Source organism: Apis laboriosa, unplaced genomic scaffold (genome assembly GCF_014066325.1).
Source record: "Apis laboriosa isolate Shangri-la unplaced genomic scaffold, ASM1406632v1 scaffold1167_cov151, whole genome shotgun sequence".
NCBI classification, from domain to species: domain Eukaryota; kingdom Metazoa; phylum Arthropoda; class Insecta; order Hymenoptera; family Apidae; genus Apis; species Apis laboriosa.
The window spans coordinates 54,856-81,751 of NW_025220955.1; the positions used below are offsets into that span (position 1 = coordinate 54,856).

Here is a 26,896-nt window from a genome sequence, read left to right on the forward strand (position 1 = left end):
TAGAGTTTAATTAGCACCTGAGGAACAGGAGAACCGTGCACAGGCATCGATTGGATGGTAACCATCGTGGAAACAGAGAGAAGAAAGACGTCGAACAGAGACGACGATATGTCAGCAGTCAGTCTTCGGATCGTCTTCGCCGACTAGTGTGAAATATCGCGCCCAAGTGTTACGAGCACGGCCACGCGGCCGCGGGGACCGAATAGTCTCGCCGAGGAAATAGATTTTCCGTCCTTCTTCCCGTTCTTCTTCGACACTTTTGTCTCCTCTTCTGTCTTCCCTCTTTTTTTTTTCTTTTTCCATTCTTGGGAATCGTTAATTCGATTTGAAAATCGAACTAAATTCTATAAGTTGAAAGAAGGGTCTCTTCTTCCTGTTTCCTGTTTCCATTAATTCTTCGATTTCTTCCTTTCGTCTTGTGGTCTTCTTAAGTCAGAGAGATAATATAGTGTTCATTGAGAATATAATATTTGTATTTGATTGAAAAATAATACAATATAAGAGATTAGTTAGCTTTTCCGTGAATTGGATTGGACGGAGGTATAAGGAAGAAATATTATCGTAGAAGTCGAAGAAAGTGTTTCTTACCTCTTCCGAGTCGCACAACTCGGGTCAGAGAAATCGAAGAACGAATTCTGGGGATCGAAGAAAAGAGAAAATGCAACCAGCTCCGGCTACACCCGGTTCTCCAACACGGTCATCTTGTTGTGAACGAGATCGCGAGCGGGAAGTTCACGAGGATCGTGGAAGAGAGCGGAACAATACTGGAAGACAAAATCGAATGACTCCGGAGGAAGATCACGAGGAAAGAGGCAATGAAAGGACGGTGATTTCGGGACAGAATCTTGGTGTTATGACTGTTAGCGGAAATCAGGGATTACCTCTTTCATTGTCACTTGAAGACAGAGATCTATGGACTAAATTTCAATGTTTGACTAATGAAATGATTGTGACAAAGAATGGAAGGTGAGTGTGATTGAAAAAACTTGAATAAATTTAAAAAATTTTGAGGAAAAAAAATATATATACATGAGATTATGTAAAGGAAGTAATGATATTAATGCTTTTTTTTTCCTATGTAATTGCTAGTCATTGTTAAATCTGATGATTTATAAAATTCGATTTTATTTTATGATATTAAAATGACAACTGTCAGTTTGGAAAAAAACATTGATGCATTAAGTATGAACGATTTATCGATATGCACGAGTCATTTACACATTTAAAATAGTATATCACAGGTTTCACATTTAAGAAACTTGAAGGATCTGTTAGTTGAAAGCTCTGAAGTAAAGATGGCTCTTCTTCATGCATAAAAATGTATTAATTAGAGCATCAGTGCGAACAAGGCAGAAGGTAAAAATAATAGTTCATATACATTAAGGTAAAAAGAGAGGGAAAAGATACCGCTCGTGGAATGGAAAAAAGATCATTGCAAAATGTTACGAAAAAAATCCACGCAATGAATATTTCATGTTTGCTTCAAAAACAGGATAACATTTTTCTCTTGTAATTGAATTGACTATTTGTAGTTTCTTTCACGCCGATCTAAATTAACAAAGAAAACACGACCAATTACAAATATTTTTCTTTTAATCAAATTTCATATTATGCATCAAACTTGATTCTTCATTTTTTTTTTTTTTTTCTATTTGATTCTAATATAACGTTTAGTGAATTTTTTTTGGATTTTATTATATCTAAAAATATTAATATTATTTTAATTATTATGATAATTGCTACAATAATCAAATATATGTATTATATTATAATATACAACACTTTTCCTTTACATTGAAGAAAAATGTTTCAATTCAGAAAATGAAGAAGCAACATGAGCAAAATCTAGTCAAGGAAATACCTTTAAATGTCTAAGGCCGGCAGATCAAAAGATTTGCCACAGCGTATCCTGCCCGACTACTTTTATGATTCGTATATTATTAAAAACGATTACAGTTTGTCGACCGCGTTTTTCATGCAGGAATATCAGTGTTTGTGGGCACACTAGCAGAAACCAGGGAGTTTTATGCAGGATTGTGGGCATCGTAAAATTTTATTGTCGGTGTGCCGGCTCGATTCTTCTGCTATCCGCCGCCTTCAGTGTTACTTTCATTAGTGTTTATGAAATTCTCTTCTTTTCGAGATATCTTCTTCGTTATCACTTTACAAAATATATCTTGTGGTAGCTAATACAATCGAAAATTAAATTTAGATAAAGATAAAAGAAACATGTTGATAAAATATCTACATGAAACTATGGGAAACTTATATTCATCTTTGATTTTACTTTCAGACGGATGTTTCCTGTCGTTAAAGTGGTTGCAAGAGGATTAGAGCCAAAAGCTATGTACACTCTTCTTCTTGAATTCGTTCAAGTGGATCCACACAGGTAACAAAATGTATAACTTAAAAGAAACAGAAAGAAAAAAAATTTTTAATAAACTTATTAAACTTATTAAAAATTATTTTATAAATGTTATAAATGTATATATATTTTATAAATGTTATAATGTGAAAAATATATATTTGAAAATTTTATTGATAGATGGAAATACGTTAACGGAGAATGGGTCCCAGGTGGAAAAGCGGAAGTCGCTCCTCCGAATCCAATTTACATCCATCCAGAGAGTCCAAATTTTGGATCCCATTGGATGAAAGAAGCGGTATCGTTTGCTAAAGTGAAATTGACAAACAAATCCAATGGAAACGGACAAATTATGCTAAATTCATTACATAAATATGAACCACGAGTGCACTTGGTTCGCGTAGACGCAGTGGAAGAAAGAACGGTATAAATTTCTCCAATTTATAATTCTATATAATACTAATTAGATATAAACAAATATTAAAATTATTTTGCTAATTAGTGCTATTTCGATAATATGTAAATGATATTCAGGTGCTCACCTATCGTTATCCTGAGACACAATTCATAGCGGTGACAGCTTACCAAAATGAAGAAGTTACAAATTTAAAAATTAAATATAATCCTTTTGCGAAGGCGTTTCTCGATGCTAAAGAAAGACCTGCTGATCCGCAAACTTATCCGCAATGTAAGTTAACTGATTACAGATTATTAATATTAATTTATAATTTCATTGAATACATATTGTTCATTGGTTATATTGAAAATTAGAAATATATTTCAAAAAATGTGGAATTATAAATTACAGACACTGGCGCTTGGTTTTTACCACAACCTACGATGGGATACGAATATAACACAGCCATTGCGGCCGCACAAAATCAAGCATCAGTGACAGTCAATAATCATCTTTCTAATTCTTGTACCGTTTCCACAGCTGGTCACAGGAGTACTTGTAGATCAACGCCTTACACTTTGAGACATAAATATATTCAAGATGGTAAATATAAATTTATATTTTTTATTAATTTTATAATTTTTTTTATTTTTTTCTTATTTTTAAGATATATATTATTCAAAATAAATAAATCTTTGAATCATTACAGAACAACGCGCGGATCCGTATGGTTCAGTACAACTTTTGCATTCTACAGCATATGTAGCACCACCAGGATGGTCGCCACGTAGTCCAGAATCTCTGCAAAACTTGAATCCAGCTTGTCTTCCACCTACGCAAGAATGGCCTACATCTCCTTCGCCTTCGCCAACTTCATCTTCGCATGCAGTATTCAGTAGAAGTGTTGTCGGAACAGCATCACCAACCACAGCTACAGGATGCACTTTATATGTGCCATCAAATCTATCTTCTGTTCCTCAGGAACACAATCATTGTACTGATACTTCAGCTTGGATTCATCCTACTACTCTGTCAGAACAACAACAACAGCAACAACAATCTTATTTAAATTTAAATTTACATTTACATCATCAAATGTCATCTTATACGTCAGTTCCTCATACAGGGTTACATCATACTTTACATTCAAATGGAACAGATACCGTTCCTCCTGTTGACGAATATGTTCACGAATATCATGCTTCTCCTGTTCAATCAACAACGCCCGATCGTCATCCACAACATCATCATTCTCAAATGCTACATTTACAACCAATCCAACAAGCTGGAACAGTTTCTCCTGTTAGTGTCGAATACGATACCCCTTCGAAAGAACATCATATACCTGTTAGTTATTCTGAACAAAATGCAGATACATTAAATGATGTACAGTCAGATGAAAATAGAAGATATCTAACAACGGTGATTGATAGACATCATCGACAAGATTCAGATATTGCAAATAATGATCATCAAGCCACTGCTTGGACACCATTGACACCACCGCCGGCACCACAAACTACAGCAATTTGATTTCTGTACATGATACAAATGATTTTATTTAAGGTATGGAGTTGCTATTTGATAATTTCTATATTTCTTTTAATAATTAGATGACTAAGTATGAATGAAATCATATTATATTTACAAATGCATTTTGAGTGCAATAGAAATGATATACATAAGTAATTAAAATTATTAATAGATATATAGATATGTTAAAAAACATCATTCATGAAATGAAATGAATATTACGAATATATAAGCATTGAAAAAATATCAAAATAATAAGATTAATGAAATAATTTAATAGATTGTCAAATTATATATTTCATAATTATTTAATATCGAATCCGTCCTAAAATTAATGTTTTTAGATAATATATATTAGGTATAATAACAAAATATGAATATACCGTTTCCTCGGAATTAAAAAAATACTGTAATATCATAAGTTGATTTGTTTATACTTGACATATGATAATTTATTCATAGACAAATATTCATGTATATACATTTCTTAAATAGAAAAACATAAAGGCACTTACATTTTCTTAATAATTTTAAAATTTATATGCAAATATACATTGATAAATATATTATATATACAATAATTAATTCTATAGAATTGTTCGTAATCAAAATTCTATAGAGCAAAACTCTAATAAATCAATAATTTATATAAGTATAAAAAAAAAAAAAATAGTACAATTAAAAAAAAATATCTAAATGTTATTCCTCATTTAAAATAATATCCAAAATCTTATAAAACTTATTTTTACTTGCTATCTTGAATTAATCTAGTATAATAACTAGTATAATTCATGATGGCACAATCATATTTCTAATTTTTTCTTTGTAATTTATATTTATAAAAAGAATAATATTTTACTGATATAAATACTTATGTATTATCCAAACCAATGATTACCCATACAATCTCTTGTCCATTCTGTTTGACATATCCAACACCAATGATAACCACATCCTGCTCTAGTGCAAACCATATGCATGCATCCTCCTAGAAAATAATTTCATTAGATTAAGAAGAGAAAATTTATTGAAATATAATTTTTTTTAATATTATTAAAGTACCATCTCTTTCAGTTGGTGTTCTACATTTTGGACATGGTTTTGTTGAGATTTTAATAGTTTTTTTACTAGCTTCATCCCATTTTGCCTAAATAAAAAATCATGAAATATAAATCAAATAATTTTAATTAATAAATAAATGTAAATATTAAAAGTATTGCATACATCATTGACTTTTTGTGGATCAAGTAAATATCCCAATTTATGCAAGGCATTTGATGATTCTGATGGTTGCAATTCACATTCTCCTAAATGGAAGCCTTGTAAACATCGTCTACAAAAAACATACTAGAATATAAAAATATATTATTAAATATTGCAATTAAGTAAAATTATTGTATTATATAGAATTTTTTATTTATGTAATTACCCCACAACCACCAAAACATTGAATTTTTCTGCATTTATCACTACCATCATCTGGAGACTCTGGTATGATACCCATACCACAATCTGGTCTTGGACATAAAAGTCCACCAGCACGTAACACATATTCTTCTGTGCTAAATCTTTGATATTGCTCATACTGTATCATATAATATTATTAATATTTAAAAATTATTTGAGATTTATATAAGTACTTTATTTTCTTATATAAAGTACCTGTTCTGGAGTAAGAAGATGAAAATGATGTATTTCAGAAACAAAAGAATTTGCACATCCTGCTGGACATGGTAAAGTATAATAACCACTAATATCATCAAATTGGAATTGACGTTCTCTTAATCGAACTGAACAATAATCTTTAAAGCAATCAAGACAAGTCACATGACCAACTTCACATGGAAAAACCAAAACCATATCCCTATAAAAAATCTATATTTAAAACTGTTATAAATTTCTATTCATATGAAATTCAATATTTCAAATTAATTACCTAACATCTGTACAAGCAAGACAAGGTATTTTTCTTAAGTTTGGTTTTATAAGATAAAGAGGAACTGCTTCATCCTCTTCTCCTAAACTAGTATGTTTCCCACACTTAAAATAGAAATGTGCATATAAAACTTGTGATTCTGTATCATCATTAACAGTTATAGGTACTGGACAAAAATTATTTTCACAATGAACTGTTATTCTTTTTGGTTGTAATACATCTGGCCAGCATTGAGGATCTCTATCTACTGTAACTGCTCCACTATTACAAGTTGCACATCTTACTCTTAATTTTCCAACTGTCACAGATTTACATGGTGTTGTACAAAATACAAAAAAATGTGCTCGATTCTCTTGTTTCTCTACAAATATAAACGCATATTATTTATATAAATTATATATTTATATAAGTTAGCTGTTTTATATTGATAACTGTTTATTTAGTATTCACTTCATCTATATGTGTTTACCCTTTAAAAGACTACGATTATTCTACCTTCCATGGATGAATTTTCTTGTAGATCTGATTCATCTAAAGGTAAATCAGTAAGAGTTTCGTTCATTGGCTTTCCACCACTATCATTTAATTCAGAAATTTCAAGAGATTCATCAATGATATTGGTATTTTTATTTTTATTTAACCTTTGTGATGGAGTTCGAATTGCATGCAATATACTTTGTTGTCCCAAATCACATTCCTACAATACAAAATTTGATTAAATGAGGTTAAATTTGATTAAGTGAGGTTATCATACTTAAATTGCTTTATACTTTAAAAACATGATTGTCAGTACATAATTTTGCAAAACAAATTTACTTCTATTATCGTTGAATTATGTAGTTCTTTTCCTGCAAATATTATTTTTATATCTTCAGGTGATGTTCCCATTTGAGAAGCTACTATCTCTTTTACATTTTTTATATCCCATTTTGGATCCAAATCAACAGCAAATGTATTTCCCGTATTAGTTTTCACATATATACTTAATGAATTCGTTATTTTTCGCTTACTAAACCAAATTAATTGTAACATCTTAAGAAATACATTTCGTATAAAGCCAAAAAAGAAACTCATACCGTTAATGCGAATGTCGTTTATTTTGACGCTTTTTAAAGATGAAAAAGGATAGAAAATATTATTGAAAGCACAGTAAATTTAGTGAATATTTTTGATGACGAAAATAAAAAAAAGTATTGCAGTTTATAATTTGAAAATGAGGAAAAAATCAAATAATAATATAGAATGAATTCTATAACATTTTTAACATTATAAATAATTAAGGAAAATATAATTTCATTAAAGTTAATATAAACATTTTTTAAATACATCAAATATATATTTATTTCATATATTTATATTTTTTGCAATATAAAAGTTATCTTTCAATAGATTTCAATTGTTTTTATATTTTTCATTCTGTGAATTATAGAAAAATTTAATTATAATGACAATTCTTTTTAAGCAATAAGTATATTTTATGTGATTTTTTTGGAATTGTATATAAAATTAAGAAATATTAATAGATGATATGATAGAAATAATAAATAGGAATTATTAAATATTATTTTTACATAATTTCATTCTTAATTTGTTTTTTTATATGCAAACATATACATATATTCGAATCATAATTCGAAAATATAATGTAAATTTAATTATATAAATATAAATTTGAATATATAATCACAAAAATATATATATAAAGAATTAAGAAAAAACGTTTATCTCCATTGTGGAAAAAATATTGAAAATTAAAGATTATTCAGCATTCTATAATACTGAATCTATTTCTAAATAAATATAAATATAATTTTACATATAAATAAAGTTGTTCTTATTTAAGAACAATTTATAATTGCTCATTTTGTTTGTTTATATTATAATTTACTATCTTTATTGATTTAATCACAGGTTTTTTTCTTCTTTCGTCCAATCTTTGTTTTTTGCAATCTTCTATTCTATCATCTGATTCCTTTTTAATTATTTTTTTTAATGGAAATACTGTATGTTCAGATTTAGTGTCCTTTGAAATTGTGGGTGATATATTGTACATTTTTCTTTCCTTTTTAAATAATTGTGATGCAAATCGACGAACTCTATTTATTCTTTGTAATTCCGAATCTGATACATCTAATATCATTTTTCTAGATTTCTTAGATTTAGGTTGGAAATTTTCAATATTTTTTTTTTTTCTTTTTCTTTTTCCATTCGGACTACTTCTTAAATCTTCAAACTTCTGATTAATATTTTGCTGTATTGAAGAAGAAGAACTAGATGTTAGTTCTATTATATGTTTTTTCTGATCTTTACATTTGTGAAGAAATTGATTTAAGGTCATCCCTTTACATTCATTATCTTCATTTTCAGGGTATTTGTATTGGTCATAGACACGAATCCATTTTTTCGAAGATTTATCCCAATATCCACTCACAGTATCCATTTCTTTATATATTTTGTTTGATTTAAAATCTTCCTTTTTTCTTGCTATTTTTTCTTCATATTGCATCTCAAAATTTTTATCTAAAATATACAATATATGATTAATATGTATTAATATTAATATTTAATATTTAATAATATTTAAATAAAATAAAATTTTAAGATTAATATTTTAATATACTTTTTTCATTCTCGTTGCTCATTTTTTTAGGATGTTCTATTAATGACATATCTGCTCTATAAACAGGTGATTTAAGATATCTACCAATATTCTCATGATTATCTCTAACAAAATTTTCCCAAAGAAAATCACTTTTGGTTGTTGGAACCGATACATCAATCAACCATGATTTACATTTTTCAATTCTTACATCGTTTTTAATTTGTTTCTTATTTCTAACTCCTAAATACGTTTTAATTACATTTTCTTTTTCTAAAAATAGAAATACAATTAGTTACATATTATCTTTTATTTTAAATAATTTTTTATTTTAATAAGTTAGTAATATTAATTAAATCTAGTAATTAATTAATTCTAATATTAATTAATAGCATAATATGATTAAAAATAATGAAATAACTATAAAAAATAAAAGTATAATAATAATATATAATAATATGAAATATAATAACTAAAAAAATAATTACTTAAAAATAATTCATCATCTTCATCATCAGAATCATTATATTGTACATAAGACAATGGTAAATCCTTTAAGGGTAACAGTTCATTTTCTTCAAAATTAATTTTTTCTGGACTTTCGATCTTCCATTCTCGAGGGCGTAAAATCGGTGATTCTAAACATTCTTCAATGAAACAAGGTGCTTCTCGAATTTTTTCTGGCGATTTTAAATCTCCAAACAAGATGTCACTTTCAGATCTTGAAATAATCTTTCTAATTGAAGATTGTCGCGAGACTTCATCACACGTTTCCCAATTTTCATCAGAATGTATTTGTATTATTTTTTCTTTTGATCTTTTTTTCTTCTTTTTCTTTTTCTTCTTTCTTGGTTTTCTCTCTTGTGTTTTATTAATATCTTCTATTTTCTGCTTTAATTTTTTTTGCTTTAATTTTGTTTTCTTTTTCTGTTTCTTCTCAATATCTTTAGCTATAATTTCTCTTCTTTTTTCTTTCGTACTCGATGAAGAATTAGTATCAACTGCAGATACACTTATGCTATCTGGTTTATTTGTTTTACCTAGCACAGGTGTGCTACAAAAATTGAAACTTTTTTTAGATCGACCACTTATGTTGGACTTTCTTTTTAATTTCTCAGCTGAAGAAGACATTTTATATCTCTTAAGTCAATGATATCTTTTCTAATAAATTCAATATATGATTCATACGTTTATCATGATTCTGTTTGAATAACACATCGATAAATTTCCGATATCATCCGGAAGTCTTGCTATTCTATCAAACGAAGGGTTACAAATGCTGATGAATCACGTTCAAAAGGGTGTCGATGTCGATGAGCTTCCTGTTTCTTTTTTTACCTTTAACAGGACAGCATATAAATTTGTTCATACTTTTTAAGAAACAAAACAATTAATTAAATATTTAAGATTATTGTTATTTCTTCGTAATCAAATTTTTTGAATGAAAATTTAGAATTTGCTTGATATTTTTTTATAACTTAATGTTTAATGATTGCAATTTAAAATTTTTTAATTTAATTCGATTAATTAAGTTTGATTTTTTAAGTAGTTTGATACTTTTCATAAATTCAAAATTCAAGAATTATGTTTAAGATTTGATAATTTGCACAATTAAAAATTTTCATTTTTACGATTTTCTACAATTTATATATTTTAATAATTATTTTAATTTCGAAATTTTCAAATTTGGCAATTCTTTAATTCAAAACTTCACTATTTCTTAATCTTCCACAACATTTGAATAAATATCTTCCATTTATATTTTTTGATTACAATAATTTAAATTGAAATGCAAATTTTTATTTTTAATGCTAATTCCAAAATTCCTATTCCAGCTTGTGAATATTAAATATTTCTGACGTGAATGTCAGCACACGACTGGAAACTGTTCCCAATAAAGTCTTCCACGCACAAATTCAACCTACAAATTTTCCATATGTAAATATATTCAACCTATATAATAGCCTCAGGAAACAGTTTTTGCTCATAAGGATACCAAGATTTAAGACAATATATATATATATAATAGAGTGCTTATATGAAGTAGTATATTAATTTTGTACTTAAATAAGAAAGTGTTTATACTTAAATCTTATAAAGTTACCGAAAATGAAACAATAATTAAATTATCCACACAAATAAATATTAATTTTCCTAATTTTTAGAACGATTTTAGATTATTAAATCATAAAATCATCGCGAAAATTCTTTAAAGGTTATTATTTCTATCAAAATAATCGAATCGATATGGATCAACTTCCGTAAGAAACAAATCACGAAATAAAAATCTGAATAAAGTTTTAAATTTATTATGTATAATTTATAATTATATCATAAAAATAAAAGTTTCTTTTTCTGAAAGATTAATATATTTTATGAATGTATTTTAGATTTAAAAAATAAATAAATAAATAAAATAAATCAAAATGCGCCACTCGCAACGTCATGTTGTTACGGCACTGGTTTCCAAAGGTACCTACTACCCGCCAGCCACGCAGTAGACCGTCAGTGCACGTTGGCTCATCGCACCGGTTACGTTGTTTTCGTTCCATTAGTTTTGAATTTGACAGTTAACGTCGCAATTTTCGAGTTACGACTTCACGTTTCTTTTTAGTATTATATTCCGCGTGAAACATTGTCTTGTAACTTCATTTTCTGCTCATATATTTGTTCGAATCGAGTATTGAACAGATCGATTGGTCGTATATCGCAAAATCGATATTGTAAAGGTTAATAACAAGAAATCGAAGGGTGAAACGATCACAATGCCGGCAGACGCGGAGCTCAGTAATCTGCTTAGCAGGAGGCAAAGGATCAACGACGAGCTTGAGGAAGGAAAAGATGTGAAAAAGCAATACAAATTCGTGAACGTTTATACCGAATTCCACGAGTTATCCCGTCGTGAGATCAAGCAGTATGAGCAGACCTTCAACAGGTGAGGACCTTCCGTTTCTTTCTTCTCGTACCCATTTAAAATTTTATCCGTGGATCGTGAATAGAAAAAGCCGAGAAAATTTTGTCATTTTTCGTCATTCTGAATATAATTCTTAGAACGAATTCCTGGACTTATATTTTTTGCCACTAAGGATCTATTTTCATGAAATTTTTTGTGCATGATAAAATTTATATAGTATTGTTAAATTTATACATTTGTATACGCAGATTAGATATTGAATGTTAGATATTTTTTTTTTTATGTAAATTTTATAATATCAATCACATAATGTTAATATTAAATTTAAAAAAAAAAAAATAATATAAAATGTTAGAATATGTCTGATTTATTATCTTTTTATAAATCAAATCTTCTAATTGACAAATCTTCTCTAATTGACAATAATAATAATAAAGATTAAATGAAAAATTTAAAAAAAAAAGGTGATTGAAAATATAACTTTATTATTAAAGTAAATCCAATACGTATTATTACATAAAATGTGCATAAGCAATTAAAGCAATAAAAATGCAATAAGCAGCTGTTTATAAAATAGATCTATATTTTATATTGTCGTCTATAATATATATAATGAATACATACGAAATATATTTTGAATTGAAATACATATATATGATAAATACATATATAGTTGTTTTATTCAGCCATATTTGATTTTTTATTATTGGAGTCAATAATAAATGGCTATTTGATTCAATAAATTAATATCGAAATAAAAATTTATGAATAATTGACAATTAAAATTGGTTAAATATAATATCATCAGTATTGTTCAAAAAATTTTGTTCTTTTTTATTCTTAATAAAGAATTGCGAGATAAAATGCAAAGAAAATCGAGAGTGAATCATGACTTTTGTCATGTTCACTGTGGTTTTTCTGTTTGTGTTTACTCGCTCGAGTTTACGTTACTCCCTACAGAAAGATCATGTTCCTTTGGTCAGATATTTATTTTTTACATATGAGAATATACAAAATAATACGCAAGATATCAGTTGTAATATAATATAACCTATTTGATTACATTTGGTATTTTGCTTTGACTAATCGTTAAAACACTTCTGTTTATTAATGTATATTTTATTTTTAGCTTACAATTTAATATAGAAAACTTCAAGCATAATATATGTAAAATTTTAAGAGCATGAAGATATTATTCGTTTGGAGCATTTGTTTGTAAAAATTGATTCGAAATACGTATAAGTACATCCTAATTCCATGATTGATACTTGTTTGTACAGTGATTCTCTTCGAAAAAAAAAAAGAAAGAAAAATTGAAATTGAGACGTTATGAAATCGCACATAACAAAATTGGTGGTATTAATAGTTTCGTAGTAATGATAAAGGAAAGAATCTTCTCCATGAGTTCGTATAACCGTATTGGAGGCCAGAACAGACGACCTCGAGGTCTGTCCTCTGTCTCTCTTGTTCTTCTTATAGGTATTTCGGAGTCAACCGGACAGCAGGTTTGACAAGGCAGAAGGCAGGGTGGACGACCACTTGTGGTGCATCCTCGAAAGCCTTGTGCATGATTATTTCGGTCTAGCTACAAAATTTCAGCGATACAACTATTATTATTTAATCATTATGATTGCTGAAGTTATCAGGATAAAATAAGAAGCGCATTTCTACATGTTTTTTATTGACTAAAGTAGTGTTAAATAATTAAAAAAATATTAATTGGAGAGAACGAATTATGTTGATATTTTTGATTCATTAATATTTATTAAATGACAATTTTGACAATGGTACACAATTATCATGAATATTATTTTGAAATTATTAAAGAAAATAAGTGTTGAAATTTTGTATAACTATATTATAACTAATTTATAATTTATAATTAGTTATAATAGTTATATAAATGATTATTAAAAATTAAATAAAATTATTATTTATTAGATAAAATTATTATAAATTATCATAAAAATTAATAGAAACATATTATATATTATCATCTTACTCAATTTTTTATAGATATCAATATTTTTTTTCAATTTCATTACCATATATTTATGCAAATTCATATTTTTATGAATGTAATAAAAAAATGAAACTTAATGATATTTAAATAATGCATATTTTAAATATGTTAACATATTATATACATATTATATGTATCTATATATTTTTGTATAATTGAATTTTCTAAAAGTGCATCTTATTCATTATTTTTGATATGAACTGTATATAGTACATTATATCAGCAAACGAAAATAGCTGAACTGCATTCCTCACGGCATAGGCGCTGATAAAACAAACGTCATTCAATTATTTATACGAGATCCGAGTCGATGTATCCGGTACAAAATTTCACCGTGAAACATAAGCACGTGGATGAGGTATCGTACACACGATGGATGATACCTCAACCGGAAAGACTTCTAGTACTCTGCAACGCTATCACCATCCAAGGAGTTGTCCTTGTCTTTAGAGAAATCAGTAAGTACATATCTACTTTTCCTCGCTTGTTTCTTGGTCTCGCCGATCTTACCATGGCCAAACAACTTTTTTCCTCCCAATGAAATTGCAGCATTGAATTTTACTGCACAGCTACAGAAGAATAATTCGAGTCCTAATTCTATTAAACTCTCCAGTCTCTAGAGACTGTAATGGTGCTTTTGTTTTTAGCTTACGGGGTCTTGAAATGAATTGTTCGCCTTTTATGAAAGTAGTAACGAATGTGGAACGAATCTTTGCTTTTAGAAACTTGTAAGAAAAGTTGGATGTAAAGTCTTTATTGATTTTGGAATCTAATGAACAGTTTACAAAAATTTTATGTAGAATTTTCAATCACGTAATATTGAACAAATTAAAAATAATGAATTATAAAAAGATGGACAAAGAAATTGTATTTAAAGGTCATCAAGATTCTAAGTTTTAATGAGAGTTTCGTAAGGATTTTGTTACAATGTTTTATGCTGGAAAACTGATTTATACTTTTTCTATAGTTTTATAGTGAACTTTACATAGAACTTTTATAAACGCTATATTTTGAATTATCTTCAAATAAAATATTTGTTTCAATATCTGTGATATCTATGATGACATTTCAATATTTTTATAAAGATAAATGAAGTGGACAAAAATGATAAGTGATTTATCAGAAAAAAGCAATTTCGAAAGTTGATTAAAAGTTCATCTATTTACTTTTACTATTTACTAAAAAGAGACATTCTCCCAGAAAAGAAATATATACAATATATATCCTATAAAGTTTCCAACTTTTGGATCAATAATATCGTTAAAAGTTTTAATGTTTTTCTCCTTAACAATCATTGATAAAAAAAAATTCGGAATTTCAGAAATAAAAATTTATTATATTTTTATGAAACTTTCAAGAAAAAAAATCGAAATAAAAATTTATCAATTGGAGTACCTTTTAAAAGTTGTGATAAAATAACAATCGATTCTTCAAAGAATATTAGCAATGTTCATTGATCGATTCTTATGGATTTTTCTTAAAAATATAATTACTATTCCAATCGTATTTTCTGCTTAGAAGTAGAATTTCAGTCATCAAAGCGATGCAAGTACTACTCACCTTACCATCCCACATGTGAGTGCAATTTAACCCCATAGTCATAAACATTCTGTAAAGAAATAGTAATCGTTTTTAATAGCCACTCAAACTTAAAAACACATACTTATGAGTACTTTTTGTCTTAGTCTTTTTGTACTTTTGTCATAATGTCGAGCAGGTATGCTGATTAAAAGATGTTTTTTTATTCTCTTTCTTTCTTCCTTTTTTTCTGATAAGTATTATACAATTTAAATTTTTTTTTATTTTATAATAATTAAAAAATTACATACTTATAATCTAATCTCAATTTATCTTAAATTACAGTTAAACAATTTCTCAAGATATTAATATGTATACAGAAGAAAAATCAGGTCTCTTGATATATATACAATATATACATAACTTTCATTTGCGTTCTCTGAATTGAGAGCGGTTCATTATGTTCATAAATGTATGTTCAATTCAATACCGCATTTCATTTAAAAATTTATCAAGTGAATTAAATGCGAATGACAAGCTCGGCAACGTGATGAATGAATCAGAATCGCATGTATATATTATACTACTTAGACGCGTGTGAATCAAAACGTTACGTAGGTTACGTATGATTTACCTATAGTTAGTCACGAAACGAATTCACTATGCATGTTCCTCGATCACTTCCTGTATAGCGCGACGTAACCTCTGTCGCATATAAAATTTGGAAACGGCCAGACTTTGAACGTGTCTACCATGAAAAATAATTTCCTTGAACAATGTATACAAGAAGAATACAAGCTGGAACAATGTAATGAATACGTTATATCGTGTTTTATACCGGTTTTGAAGATATGTGTACAACTGTTTCATAAAAAAGACAAAGAAAGAGAAAAATTGATCGTCATATAGCACACAGGCGGAATATGTATACCTCTGACGCATATAATTTAATGGCAACAAATGTTCAATAGATCTATGTCTCTTGCTTCTCGAATGGTTGGCCATCTGTAATTTATTGTCGGCTAAATTCAGCTGTTTTGCATAGTCTAACAATCGATTTATTAATTTAATCATCATTTATTAATAGTTATTACTTTGAAAATTCTTGAAAGTCACGAGGTAAGAGTAGATTTCTTTAATTCGTAAGTTGATTGCTTTAAGTTTATAGATGAGGTATAGATAGATAGATATAGATGAAGAGTAAGTGCGTATTTCACTTTCAGAAGAAAAATTTGTTTGGAAAAGATGATAATAATATTTTAATGTTTATGAAAATATTTTAATATTAGAACACGTTGTTAAATGAAGTTACAATATTATACGTATGAGACCAGTTATGAGACTGATAATGAAAACTGATCATCCAAAAATAAACAGCTATGAGATATTCTTCAAACAGATAACCAACTAGCATTATGAATGACAAATAATGACACATTAGCGACATGACATTAAGTAGCTGCCACACAACCAGCTACAACATTTACAATTTAAAAGCGGAAGTAATTTATCGTGATATGTATTATTGTTCTATGGTGCTAATATTCAATAATATTATGCGCTATATATGATCATTGAACGCCATTATAATTTATATTGTGTATATGAGAATGATCAATATTGCCATAATTATCTTATGTTTGAATATTTTCATAATTTTTTTTGAAATCACTGTGAAAAGATAGAATTAAAAAAAGAAATTAATCCTTTTTTAAAAGATGGAATCAAAGAAGGAATAATTATTATTTAAACATTAAATAAAATGCAAGATCTATATTCATATGATACTTTTTACTCAGAATTATTTTTCAACCAATTTCTCAGTCTTTTTACATTCTAATATATCCTGTATTCGTATATATATATATATACATATAGTTAATTAACTATAAAACTATTCATTATAAATAATTGTGAAAGTAAAACAAATATCTAATTCTGGTGGAAAGAAAATAATTTCTAGATATTAAACAGGAAATAAAAATACATAACGATGAAATATCGAGTAAATTAATGTAATGATAAATGATCAAGTAATACTTATCACGCTTGAACGATTATGAATACGTATATCTCATTTTTGTATCAGATCTAATGTAAAGATTCGCTAACATTTGATAGTAAACGTGTACTTTGTCATTTTCTCTTGGATGCAGCCATGTTGATTGTAATTATCTTCTCACTAGTTCCGGTTTCAATAGCTATCTAACCTCATTTTACTTCAAATTTCTATTATCTTGTAAATAATTTTAAGAAGAATAATTTTTTGAATTAGAAAAGATATTTTTAAAGATTTTATTATAAGAAAATGAATTATTTCATAATAAAAGTAGTAAAAATTTCAATTTAATTTCATATTTTCAAATTAATCATAAAAATTAAATTATATGAAACTTTCAACATTTGTAATTTAACAAAATAATATTAATTTAACAGATATAACATGGAATGTTAAATGAAATTACTTAATTTAATAATATTTATTTATAGCTCTCCATTTCTTATTTCACATATTAGTGGAAAATATTTCTCACGCATTAAGATATATTTAAAATCGCTTAATATCGATTTGAAAATCACGATTAGGCTAAGAAAGTCATTAAAAATCTGGAAGTTTCATGTACGATGTGTCAGTATTTGCGTGAAATTTCTATCGTTAGAAATGGCTGGGTGGACAGGTGTAATTACATCCGAACGGATAGAACAGTTTTCTGAAACACTACCTAATATTCTTAGAAATCGCGTTGTGAAATTCGCGGATACCGAACAACCTTTTACTTTTACGACAAAGAAACCGCGATATTGCTTGTTATTCGTCTCGATTGCGGTTCAAATTGAACTATATTTTTTGTATTGTGTGAAAAAGATCTTTTTTTGCGGTTCGATGGTTTGGTGTATTCGACATTTCTTCCTAACCAGAGATACTCGATTAAATTATGATATTAAATCGACATGTACATTGCTACAATTTTATGATTGAAATATCTTTGAAAATATGAAATTAAAACTGGAAAATTGCTTTCAAATGTTATTTTTTATTAGTGGATATTAAGAGCAAAAATTATTCTCGAATAATCATTCTCAAAATATTTATTTACGAAAAATATTCATGAGAGCAACGATCCAGAGAGAAGAATTTTTATATAGAGCATACATTATAATTCATTTATTATAAATCGAGTAAGTCTTAATTATATATCGTATTTTCTTCATTTTCTACGTAGAATGTATAATCGATCGGTAATTTCCACCATGTAAAAATTGGGATTCAATGTTATCAGAAGAAATAAGTTTGTACGGAATGCGGTTCTAAATTTGGGGAACTTGTACAACGAAGGTAGAACCGTTACTTCAAAATCATTCGCAACAATCATGCGTACTGAATATATAAACAGTGTTAGATATTTATTCGACGACACGACCATGAAGATATTTCATATCGATCAGGTTCGATACTTTTATGGTTAGCTTTTATGCGAAACAATGTCGGATATTTGCATCAAGAATGGAATTGTGTTAACCTAATTTTTTCTCCTCAAAGTAAATATTATTATTAGGAGATTATTATTAGAGGGATGAAGATTGATCGGTATTCCTATCTATCGTATCATATCTATCTTATCGATCGCTATGTTGTTTACATTACACTTTGTTACTTTTTTAGCTTCTTTAACTTTTTAAGAAAAAATTTATTCCATTTTTATAATAACTTTTGGTACAATTGCATTAGGACGATTGCAAATTTAAAAAATTCTTTAAAAAAAATGAAACAAAGACTTAGTAACTCGATAATTCGTAACAACATGTATTTAGGTATATATTTATGTATTAGTGTTAATTTAGAGGTGCTGTTCAATGTTGCTATTGTCTTCATATAGTCTAGAGACTTGTACCTGAACAGTTGATCATTATTGTACTCTTCAGCCGGATTTAAGGGTGTTTCTTCTAGAGTCAGCGAAAATCAAGTGCATTTCTAACGCACGAGACCATCGTATTAAGTATCGTGCACAATAAAACCGTTTCGTCGACTTTTTCATTCTTATTCAACAGTCATGCTCAATTGCACTTTTCTTTATACCGTTCCTCTTTTGTCACACTCTCGGTCGCATAATCTTCATCATGCATCATGCTGGATGCATACGTTGCTTAGTACTTTGTATGCCGGTTATGATTTTGAATTGTTCAAATTGTGAGATTTGAATTATCGAATTATCTCAGAAATCTCTATTCCATTTGTATTTGAATATGCAATTTATATCTTGATTCTTCTAATTTTTACAAAATAATTTTTAGGAAACTTTAGTGTTTACAATCACTTACAAAAATCTTCGTCTGTGCTACAACCATTTTTACAAAATTTAAAATTTTATTTTAATTTTACTATGAAATTCACATTTAAAATTACTCATCAAATTTACTATAAATTATTTTATAAATAATTAATAAATAGATTGCGAATGTATAAACATCCACACAGTCTATCAATGAAATTGATTAATAAATTTTAAACTAAAAGAAAAATTTATTTCCAAAGGGTTAATAGATGATAAAAAACAGCACATTTGGTGGTCGTGGATAAGAAATCGAGTAATTGAAAAATAATATTTCAGCGCAAAGCCGCAGAACAACGATGACGTCTTTCTGAATACAAAAGAAGAATCTCTGCATCGATCTTGGAAAGAATGGTAGTAGAAGGGTGAGAGGAAACGTATCAGGCAAAGTACCGACAGTCACCTTGACCCAGTTCCCTCTGGGATAGTCTTGGGAAACTACGAGGAACGAATCGAGCACGACCAATAATGCAAGAATTGATTTTGCGATAACAATAGTTGGCTACTGTGTATAGTCACAAAGTAACTGGCCTGATTTTAAATGGTTCACATGATGATCTTTTTTTAAAAAAAAAAAAAAAAGAAAAATATCGATATATCAGTAATATCATAAAAATTGAATTTATTTTTTGCCTCTTTTTTAAATTTCTTGATGAAACTGTAATAAATGGAGTGTCAGGGACAGAGATAAAATTTTAATGGATCGAAAGGTCAAGCATGGAATAAAAGTCACAAGTTGAAGATCGTTTCGCATCTAGCTTGAGAAATTTATAATATTGAATTGAAAGTAAATCATTGTTTTCTTCTAATTATATTAATTAGTCGTGATATATAATTTTATTTTATCAAATAATATTTTATATTTATCAAAATATTGTTCTCTTATAAATTGAATAGATATAATAATTAGCTTGAATATATTAATATAAATTGAATGAGAATGATAAAAAACTTAGAAAGAAATTATGCTATTATAAAGTTTTATAATTAAGTTACGTGATAATATACTTATAGATAATACTTAAATAGAAATATTAACAATTATTTTATAAATATTAATTCGTAGAAAAATTTAATTGACAAACTAATCAATATTATGCATAAAAAGTTTAAAAAAAAATATTCCAAAAATGTTATTATTTATTAAAACTTGACTGATTAGATTGAAATTAATATTCATTATTATCATTCGAATAATTTTGCTTGTTTGATCACGTGAATCGAATGTCGAATCATTGAAAGATTATATTTCACCATAACGTTGTTATAAGTCTTTCAAACGAGACGTTCACATCGATATTCATGGATTAAACAGGCTTATCAATTCAATATTCAAATTGGCTGTGAAATCGCGAATGAATCACGTATAAAAGGAGAGATAGATCGAGTTCACCAGATATATATATATATATATATATGTACCTATACTCGTCTCCCACTCATATTGATCAGAGCTGTTTGACCGTGCTTATAAACGTGTAACCTCGACCTTCAGACGATTCTTTCTCTCCACTTCGGTCAAAAAGAGCTTCTTCAAGTTTATACCTACAATCAAGTTTTACTTATACAATGTGTTTGAAGGAAATTAAAACAAACTTTATGATAAGAAAATAATTAATCGTTAATATATAAAAATCATTAAATAATTCAAAAATATGTAATAATTAGGATGTTTGAAAAAATTACAACAAAGAAAAATTGTTATGATTTTACATTTACTTATTGAAAATTTTTATTGAGAATTTTATTAATATTTAATTGTTAATTTTAATATTTCAATTTTTTTCAAATTTATACCGTACATGAATATTGAATTTCGAATTATCGTTAAAGTAACCGCTAAGAATTATTTTTCCTACATATCATCCGGACTGGAAATTAAACGTATGTTAATCACATAAAATTACCGAGCTATGTATGTATATTTATTAGTCGCAATGATTTAAAAAATCTTGGAAAAAAATACAAGATAAGTCGGATATCATGAATCATCGTGAATTTTATCCGCGAATATGGATATAATAATAATTATGCAACACAATTTACGTATATCAAATTACTACTTTTTGCAATATCAATTGATCAGAAGAATTAGAACCGGTTTAACAACCTTTCCAATCATATGTGTCAGAGATTTTATCCTCCGTTTGGCCTGATTATGCTTATGCGATGATTAAAAAAAAAAAAAGGAGTACACGTGATTATTTAACCGCGAATGGTTATCTGATAAAACCGTTATCACATCTGTAAACTAGAGATGGAGGAAGTCGAGCGATATTCCGCTCGATTTTACGAAGAATTTCAAGATTCGTTTCAATCCTAATTCGAAACTCTTGAAAATATAAAAGTTTATTGATATCAAAGTGTCTTGAAAAAAAAAACCAAATGCTATAATTTTTTATATTAGATTAAAAATTGAAGAGTTCGAAAAAAATTATATTGATTTTTGTTGATAAAACGTTATACGTTATATTATGCAACCATCGAATTTGCATAAAAACATGTTATAAACATCGTAGAAGAACCATAAAATGTTCTATATCTTTTTCCAGTCGACGTTTCCAGTCCATGAAAATTTTCAAACCTGGATCAGATCAAACTGAATTCCACGGATGTTATCGAGCGATGTGCTTCGTCGATTTCGCATGCAACATGCGGTATATAATTCCCTTGGAAAGCTATTCGCGAGTTGGTTATCGGGATCGTTTACACGGAAAGTCGATTTCACGAGCTTCCGGCTCGCGGACAGGCCTCCAACGAACTCTTTAACCCGTTGACATTCTCTTATTCCCGATTTCGAGATCGGTACACACCAACGATTGTCGATCGTTCTCACGTCCTCCCTTCCTCCATATAATTGCATTACACGCTAATTAAAGTAACGAGTTGCTCGATTAAAGGGGGCCAAACGCTTTCGTTTGCATTCATTCAGGAGGAGATACTCGAAAAAAATGCGGCCAGACGTTGGTTGAGAAGTTTGTAAAAGAAACTTGCCAACAGGATATACATATTTGTGTTTCTGGAATATTTTTACCCTCGCATAGCAAATTTTAATGCTTAGTCGTTTTATAATATTATAAAAAGAATGTTGAAAAATTTTTAGACTCGTGAAATTTGAAAAATATAACATGTCTTTTTTTTTTTTTCGTTTTTGTAAAGAGATTTTGATTGATATAATGATTTAATTCATTCAAACGAGTGGTCATCAGTGACCCTCATAGGGGCTATGTCCAGATGGTGATTCAATACTTCCTTCTGAGTACTTTGTTAACTCTTCGACAACGGATATGGAAACTTCATGTACAAATTTAACTCTCCTATTATATTTTTAAAAATTTCTGCTAGCAGTGATAGCTAAAATTTCTTATATAAATTTCTAATTTTTTTTTTAATTTTCTTAATCTTTAAATACATGAGTAAAAAATATTAATTATTGTTTTATTAAAATATATATATGTTTCATCTAAGCAATGAAAATTTTAATAATCGAGAATTAAGTTTTTTCTGCGATTTCTATAATTAATCTTTATCAAAATCATCATTTAAATAATTCATAATTAATTATTCACAGATTCGATGATGGTCATGATGGATTTCTCGATTTATCCGAACTGAAACGTATGATGGAGGTTTTGGGAGCACCGCAGACCCATCTCGGTTTGAAAGCGATGATACAGGAAGTAGACGAGGATGGCGATGGACGTATTTCCTTCCGTGAGGTTTGCAATAATTTCTTATCTTGATTACCGTTCATTTTCGAGAAGCTCATTGAATGCGCAGCTACCAGTTTCAACCAGTTTTCCTTCCTCTATTACGAAATATAATAATACGTAAAAAAGCCGGAAATAATTCCATATTTATGTAACCGATTCGTTACGGAAATTGATCATGTAGTATACTATTTTCACGAATACTTTCGTTATTTTAAATTAGTTTCACCGTTATCGTTCGATAGATCATTCGAAATATGTATTCCATAGTAGTAGACTAAAATCTCGAAACTTTCGAAATTAAAAATATTCATTTTTTTTCCTTGCGAAGAATTTTGATTTTTAGATTTCTTCAAATTCGAAGATGGCCAATTTAAAAGGAATTACCTAATAGAATTCTTTACGTTTTTTTTTACTTTCCAATGTGGATTCCAATGTCGTTTTTATTCCTTTCGACGAGCATCGAGTTTAACGCGTGGCAGCACGTGCCATGTACACACTCCATAAAAATAGAGCCGCCCCATGGGGTGCTCGACGCGATGCTCTTTCACCATGATCTGTGTTTGTTCTCCATGTGTGGCCCTGGCACATTTGTGGGGGTCAAACCGTTCTATTTCAGTGAAATGCATTCAAGTAAACTTTTTTTCCGAAATAACTTTGTAAAAAAAGAAGTGTATGCTAAATACATATGATTAGCGGCAGAATGCTATGAATATTATACGCGTGATAAATAGTCCATGGATGTTCGTCGAGTTGTGGGTAATTTTAATATTGAAAAAATGTTCACAAATAAAAGTTAGATCACTCGAAATTTCGAAACTCTAGATAAGGAATAATTTATATAAATAGCTTAGAGGAATTTCTAGTTTAATAAATTTATTTTTATCTAATTCGAATTTACCTTTAGACTTTTAAGCTTTTAAGAGTGATTTTAATTTATTTAAAAGATAAAGATTAATATTCAATATTCGTATTTTAAAATAACTAGAATTTAAAATTTTTTAGAAATACGCATTCAAATCTGATATGCATGTTTCTATTGTTTTAACGATTTTATTTAAAGAAAGCGTTCGAATATTTTCCCTGATTAGCGTATCCCATTGTATCGCGCTACATCGAATGTCGCAACACCTGTTGAAAAATCGGGAGCGTGCGAAGTGTATTTTGCATGCTATTAAAGAAAACTTTCGCTAAGAAAATCGATGTGTCGATGTTCGTCGCACATAGAGGAGAATAAAGTGGTAAGTGCGAAAGACACGCATGTACGCCAAGAAGAAAAGTCTTCGATGCAAATGCATACCTGGACGTTCCTACGTGACTTTTCATGGCCCGCGAACAAAGCGTTCGATCTCCATACACGCGATCGCCGCCCGTTTCATAGATCATCGTGAATCACTCCGCGTCACTGAACTCGACCGTGCTGACCAATGTTCCACCTTCCGTTCCTTACTCATCGCTTCCTCGATGCAGATCTCGCACAGTTTTATATCGAAATAACGAACAGCGGCTGCTAAACGTTTCCGGCCGAATAATGATAATAATTTTATTTCTGTTTTTGAAATATACGCTGTGGATAATGATGATAAGTTTTTAATGAAATAACTATATGTAGTATTTTATTACATATATTTTTTTATTATATGAAAATTAAATTTAATAAATCGAGAAATTAAAAAATAAGAAAAAATTCGTGTTTTAATTTAATGTGAAAAGAGAATGATATTTTGTATCGATGTATTATTTTTATTTAATTGATTCGAAATAAATGAAATATTTATGCAATGATTTGATAATCTCCAGGATAATGTAGAAATTTTTATCAATATAGAAAAACTTTGAATATATGTCTAGTCTATTTGAGAAATCTTTTTTTTAAATAATTTTTTCAGATTTTAAAAATTAGAGATTCAAAACAAGATTTTGTAAAAAAACTTCTTCTCTTTTAATAGTTAAATATATTACAATTTATTAAACATATTATTTATAATTTATTACAGTTTCTATTGATCTATCGTAAAGCACGAGCTGGTGAATTAGAACAAGATTCTGGATTGGGACAGCTTGCACGTCTTACAGAAGTCGATGTGGATGAAGTAGGAGTAACAGGAGCTAAACATTTCTTTGAAGCTAAAGTATGAATAATTTCTTATGTTTTAATTATTGAATTATCTGAAATTATATTATAAAATCGTATTATTTTTCTAAAACTTAAAATTTAATATTCATGAAAGTTATCAGTAAATGATCCAGTTATACTTTATGGATTCAAAGTTGCAGATTCCAATACAAATTAGTTAATTAGTAGAGAGGAAAAAAATAATAAATAATTTAATACTTTGAGTCAGCAAGTCATTTTACATATATATATATATATATATACATATTATATAATAATATATGTAATATATTATATATGTAATATATGTATTGTATATGTATTATATATGTAATATATATATATATATATATATTGATGATTTCATGATTATAAAAATGATTAACTTAGCTATTTATTTTTTTCATTGAATTATCATTGTTTGTTTAATTAATTAATATTCCAATATTTTTTATAATTATATTTATTCAACGAAAAAGTTAATAAAAATTAACTTTTCTCTCTCTTTCTACAATATATAATCAAGCTATAAATTTTTTTCGTTTGTGTATATATTATCAATAAAATTTCAAATCTGGAAAACAATGATATAACAAATCATAGCCATGACAAATTCAAGATTCACGAAAGCGTATCCGTGTTAATTAAAGTTTCCTGATGCATCAATTACCGTTTTCACAGATCGAGCAACTACGGAAGGCGAGCAAGTTCGAAGATGAGATCCGCATGGAACAGGAGGAACGAAAGCGAGAAGAGGAGGAGAAGGCAGAAAGACGAGCACAATTCAGACAGAAAGCAGCTCTATTTGGCAATTGAAAGTAAAATATGCGAATCGAAAGTGTTGAGTTCTCTGTACTTTAGCAAAATTACAAACGAACTTTTTTAATTCGATTCGTACAGTAATTTCGTACAGAAATTGGCCCACCAAGAGAATTACAGATAGATCAAATATAGTTTTACAATAGCATAATGCTGAAATCGAACGAAAAAGTTTTTTATTCTGATTTATATTAAGTTCGTGGAAAATTTTTAACAAATTGAAATATATATATATATATATAGCGTGATGTTATTTTTAAGTTGACTTTAATAAAACTTTATATATTATCAATCGAATGATAGATTGCATATTAGATAAATTCATTTGTTGAAAAATTTTCAAAATAAAAAAATTTCAAAATAATTTTAATAAAATATACGATTTAAAATTTTATTAAATATGAATTAATATGAAATTTATTTGAAAAAATAAATTGTATTTATCATTGTTAAATTTTATAAAATGAAATTTTTTAAAATAATATATTTATTGTAAATCATATTTGAATTATATTTGGCAATGTATTAAAATTAAGAATTATTGATATTTTATCTTTTAATTTTATTACAATATATAATAAATATTATCTGTGAAAAGAGAATATTTCTTATAGGCACATTTTAATTTTATAATC

The 26,896-nt window shown here is 27.9% G+C and overlaps 4 protein-coding genes across 6 annotated transcripts; 2 read left to right on the top strand and 2 right to left on the bottom strand.

Moving 5' to 3' along the window:
• Positions 1 to 149: 149 nt before the first annotated feature.
• LOC122716636 (T-box transcription factor T) lies at positions 150 to 4,549 on the top strand. Of its 2 annotated transcripts, none has more exons than XM_043939909.1 (6): positions 150 to 966; positions 2,294 to 2,389; positions 2,546 to 2,789; positions 2,900 to 3,053; positions 3,174 to 3,365; positions 3,472 to 4,549. In XM_043939909.1, exons 1-6 carry the CDS (start codon positions 659 to 661, stop codon positions 4,293 to 4,295), a joined length of 1,818 nt encoding a protein of 605 aa, XP_043795844.1. In that variant the 5' UTR covers positions 150 to 658; the 3' UTR covers positions 4,296 to 4,549. The 2 variants fall into 2 exon arrangements, with proteins under 2 accessions (XP_043795844.1, XP_043795852.1); XM_043939917.1 differs by having other exon boundaries at positions 3,303 to 3,365.
• A 335-nt stretch (positions 4,550 to 4,884) lies between these two features.
• LOC122716622 (E3 ubiquitin-protein ligase parkin) lies at positions 4,885 to 7,318 on the bottom strand. Of its 2 annotated transcripts, XM_043939895.1 has the most exons (8): positions 7,048 to 7,318; positions 6,727 to 6,928; positions 6,232 to 6,592; positions 5,958 to 6,159; positions 5,725 to 5,880; positions 5,520 to 5,642; positions 5,358 to 5,442; positions 4,885 to 5,283 (listed from the first exon to the last, which is right to left on the bottom strand). In XM_043939895.1, the coding sequence occupies exons 1-8, from the start codon at positions 7,303 to 7,305 to the stop codon at positions 5,174 to 5,176; spliced, it is 1,497 nt and encodes a 498-aa protein (XP_043795830.1). In that variant the 5' UTR covers positions 7,306 to 7,318; the 3' UTR covers positions 4,885 to 5,173. The 2 variants fall into 2 exon arrangements, 1 of the variants encoding a protein (XP_043795830.1); XR_006347062.1 differs by lacking the exon at positions 4,885 to 5,283 and having other exon boundaries at positions 5,359 to 5,442; positions 5,520 to 5,628.
• A 697-nt stretch (positions 7,319 to 8,015) lies between these two features.
• LOC122716651 lies at positions 8,016 to 10,136 on the bottom strand. The gene is made up of 4 exons (XM_043939942.1): positions 9,319 to 10,136; positions 8,852 to 9,103; positions 8,120 to 8,751; positions 8,016 to 8,021 (listed from the first exon to the last, which is right to left on the bottom strand). The coding sequence occupies exons 1-4, from the start codon at positions 9,959 to 9,961 to the stop codon at positions 8,016 to 8,018; spliced, it is 1,533 nt and encodes a 510-aa protein (XP_043795877.1). The 5' UTR covers positions 9,962 to 10,136.
• Positions 10,137 to 11,349: 1,213 nt separating this feature from the next.
• LOC122716648 (EF-hand domain-containing protein D2 homolog) lies at positions 11,350 to 26,592 on the top strand. Its single transcript, XM_043939928.1, has 4 exons — positions 11,350 to 11,765; positions 23,188 to 23,335; positions 25,324 to 25,458; positions 26,124 to 26,592. Exons 1-4 carry the CDS (start codon positions 11,596 to 11,598, stop codon positions 26,256 to 26,258), a joined length of 588 nt encoding a protein of 195 aa, XP_043795863.1. The 5' UTR covers positions 11,350 to 11,595; the 3' UTR covers positions 26,259 to 26,592.
• The last annotated feature ends 304 nt before the right edge of the window (positions 26,593 to 26,896 follow it).

Coding starts and splice junctions, on each gene's coding strand:
- LOC122716636 (XM_043939909.1), top strand. CDS start 659: ATGCAACCAGCTCCGGCTACACCCGGTTCTCCAACACGGTCATCTTGT. Junction 2,790..2,899: donor ACGCAGTGGAAGAAAGAACG/GTATAAATTTCT, acceptor AATGATATTCAG/GTGCTCACCTATCGTTATCC. Junction 3,366..3,471: donor ACATAAATATATTCAAGATG/GTAAATATAAAT, acceptor GAATCATTACAG/AACAACGCGCGGATCCGTAT.
- LOC122716622 (XM_043939895.1), bottom strand. CDS start 7,305: ATGAGTTTCTTTTTTGGCTTTATACGAAATGTATTTCTTAAGATGTTA. Junction 5,881..5,957: donor ATCTTCTTACTCCAGAACAG/GTACTTTATATA, acceptor TATATGATACAG/TATGAGCAATATCAAAGATT. Junction 5,284..5,357: donor AACACCAACTGAAAGAGATG/GTACTTTAATAA, acceptor ATTATTTTCTAG/GAGGATGCATGCATATGGTT.
- LOC122716651 (XM_043939942.1), bottom strand. CDS start 9,961: ATGTCTTCTTCAGCTGAGAAATTAAAAAGAAAGTCCAACATAAGTGGT. Junction 9,104..9,318: donor AGATGATGAATTATTTTTAA/GTAATTATTTTT, acceptor TTCTATTTTTAG/AAAAAGAAAATGTAATTAAA. Junction 8,752..8,851: donor GAGCAACGAGAATGAAAAAA/GTATATTAAAAT, acceptor TGTATATTTTAG/ATAAAAATTTTGAGATGCAA.
- LOC122716648 (XM_043939928.1), top strand. CDS start 11,596: ATGCCGGCAGACGCGGAGCTCAGTAATCTGCTTAGCAGGAGGCAAAGG. Junction 11,766..23,187: donor TATGAGCAGACCTTCAACAG/GTGAGGACCTTC, acceptor AATTATTCACAG/ATTCGATGATGGTCATGATG. Junction 23,336..25,323: donor GACGTATTTCCTTCCGTGAG/GTTTGCAATAAT, acceptor AATTTATTACAG/TTTCTATTGATCTATCGTAA.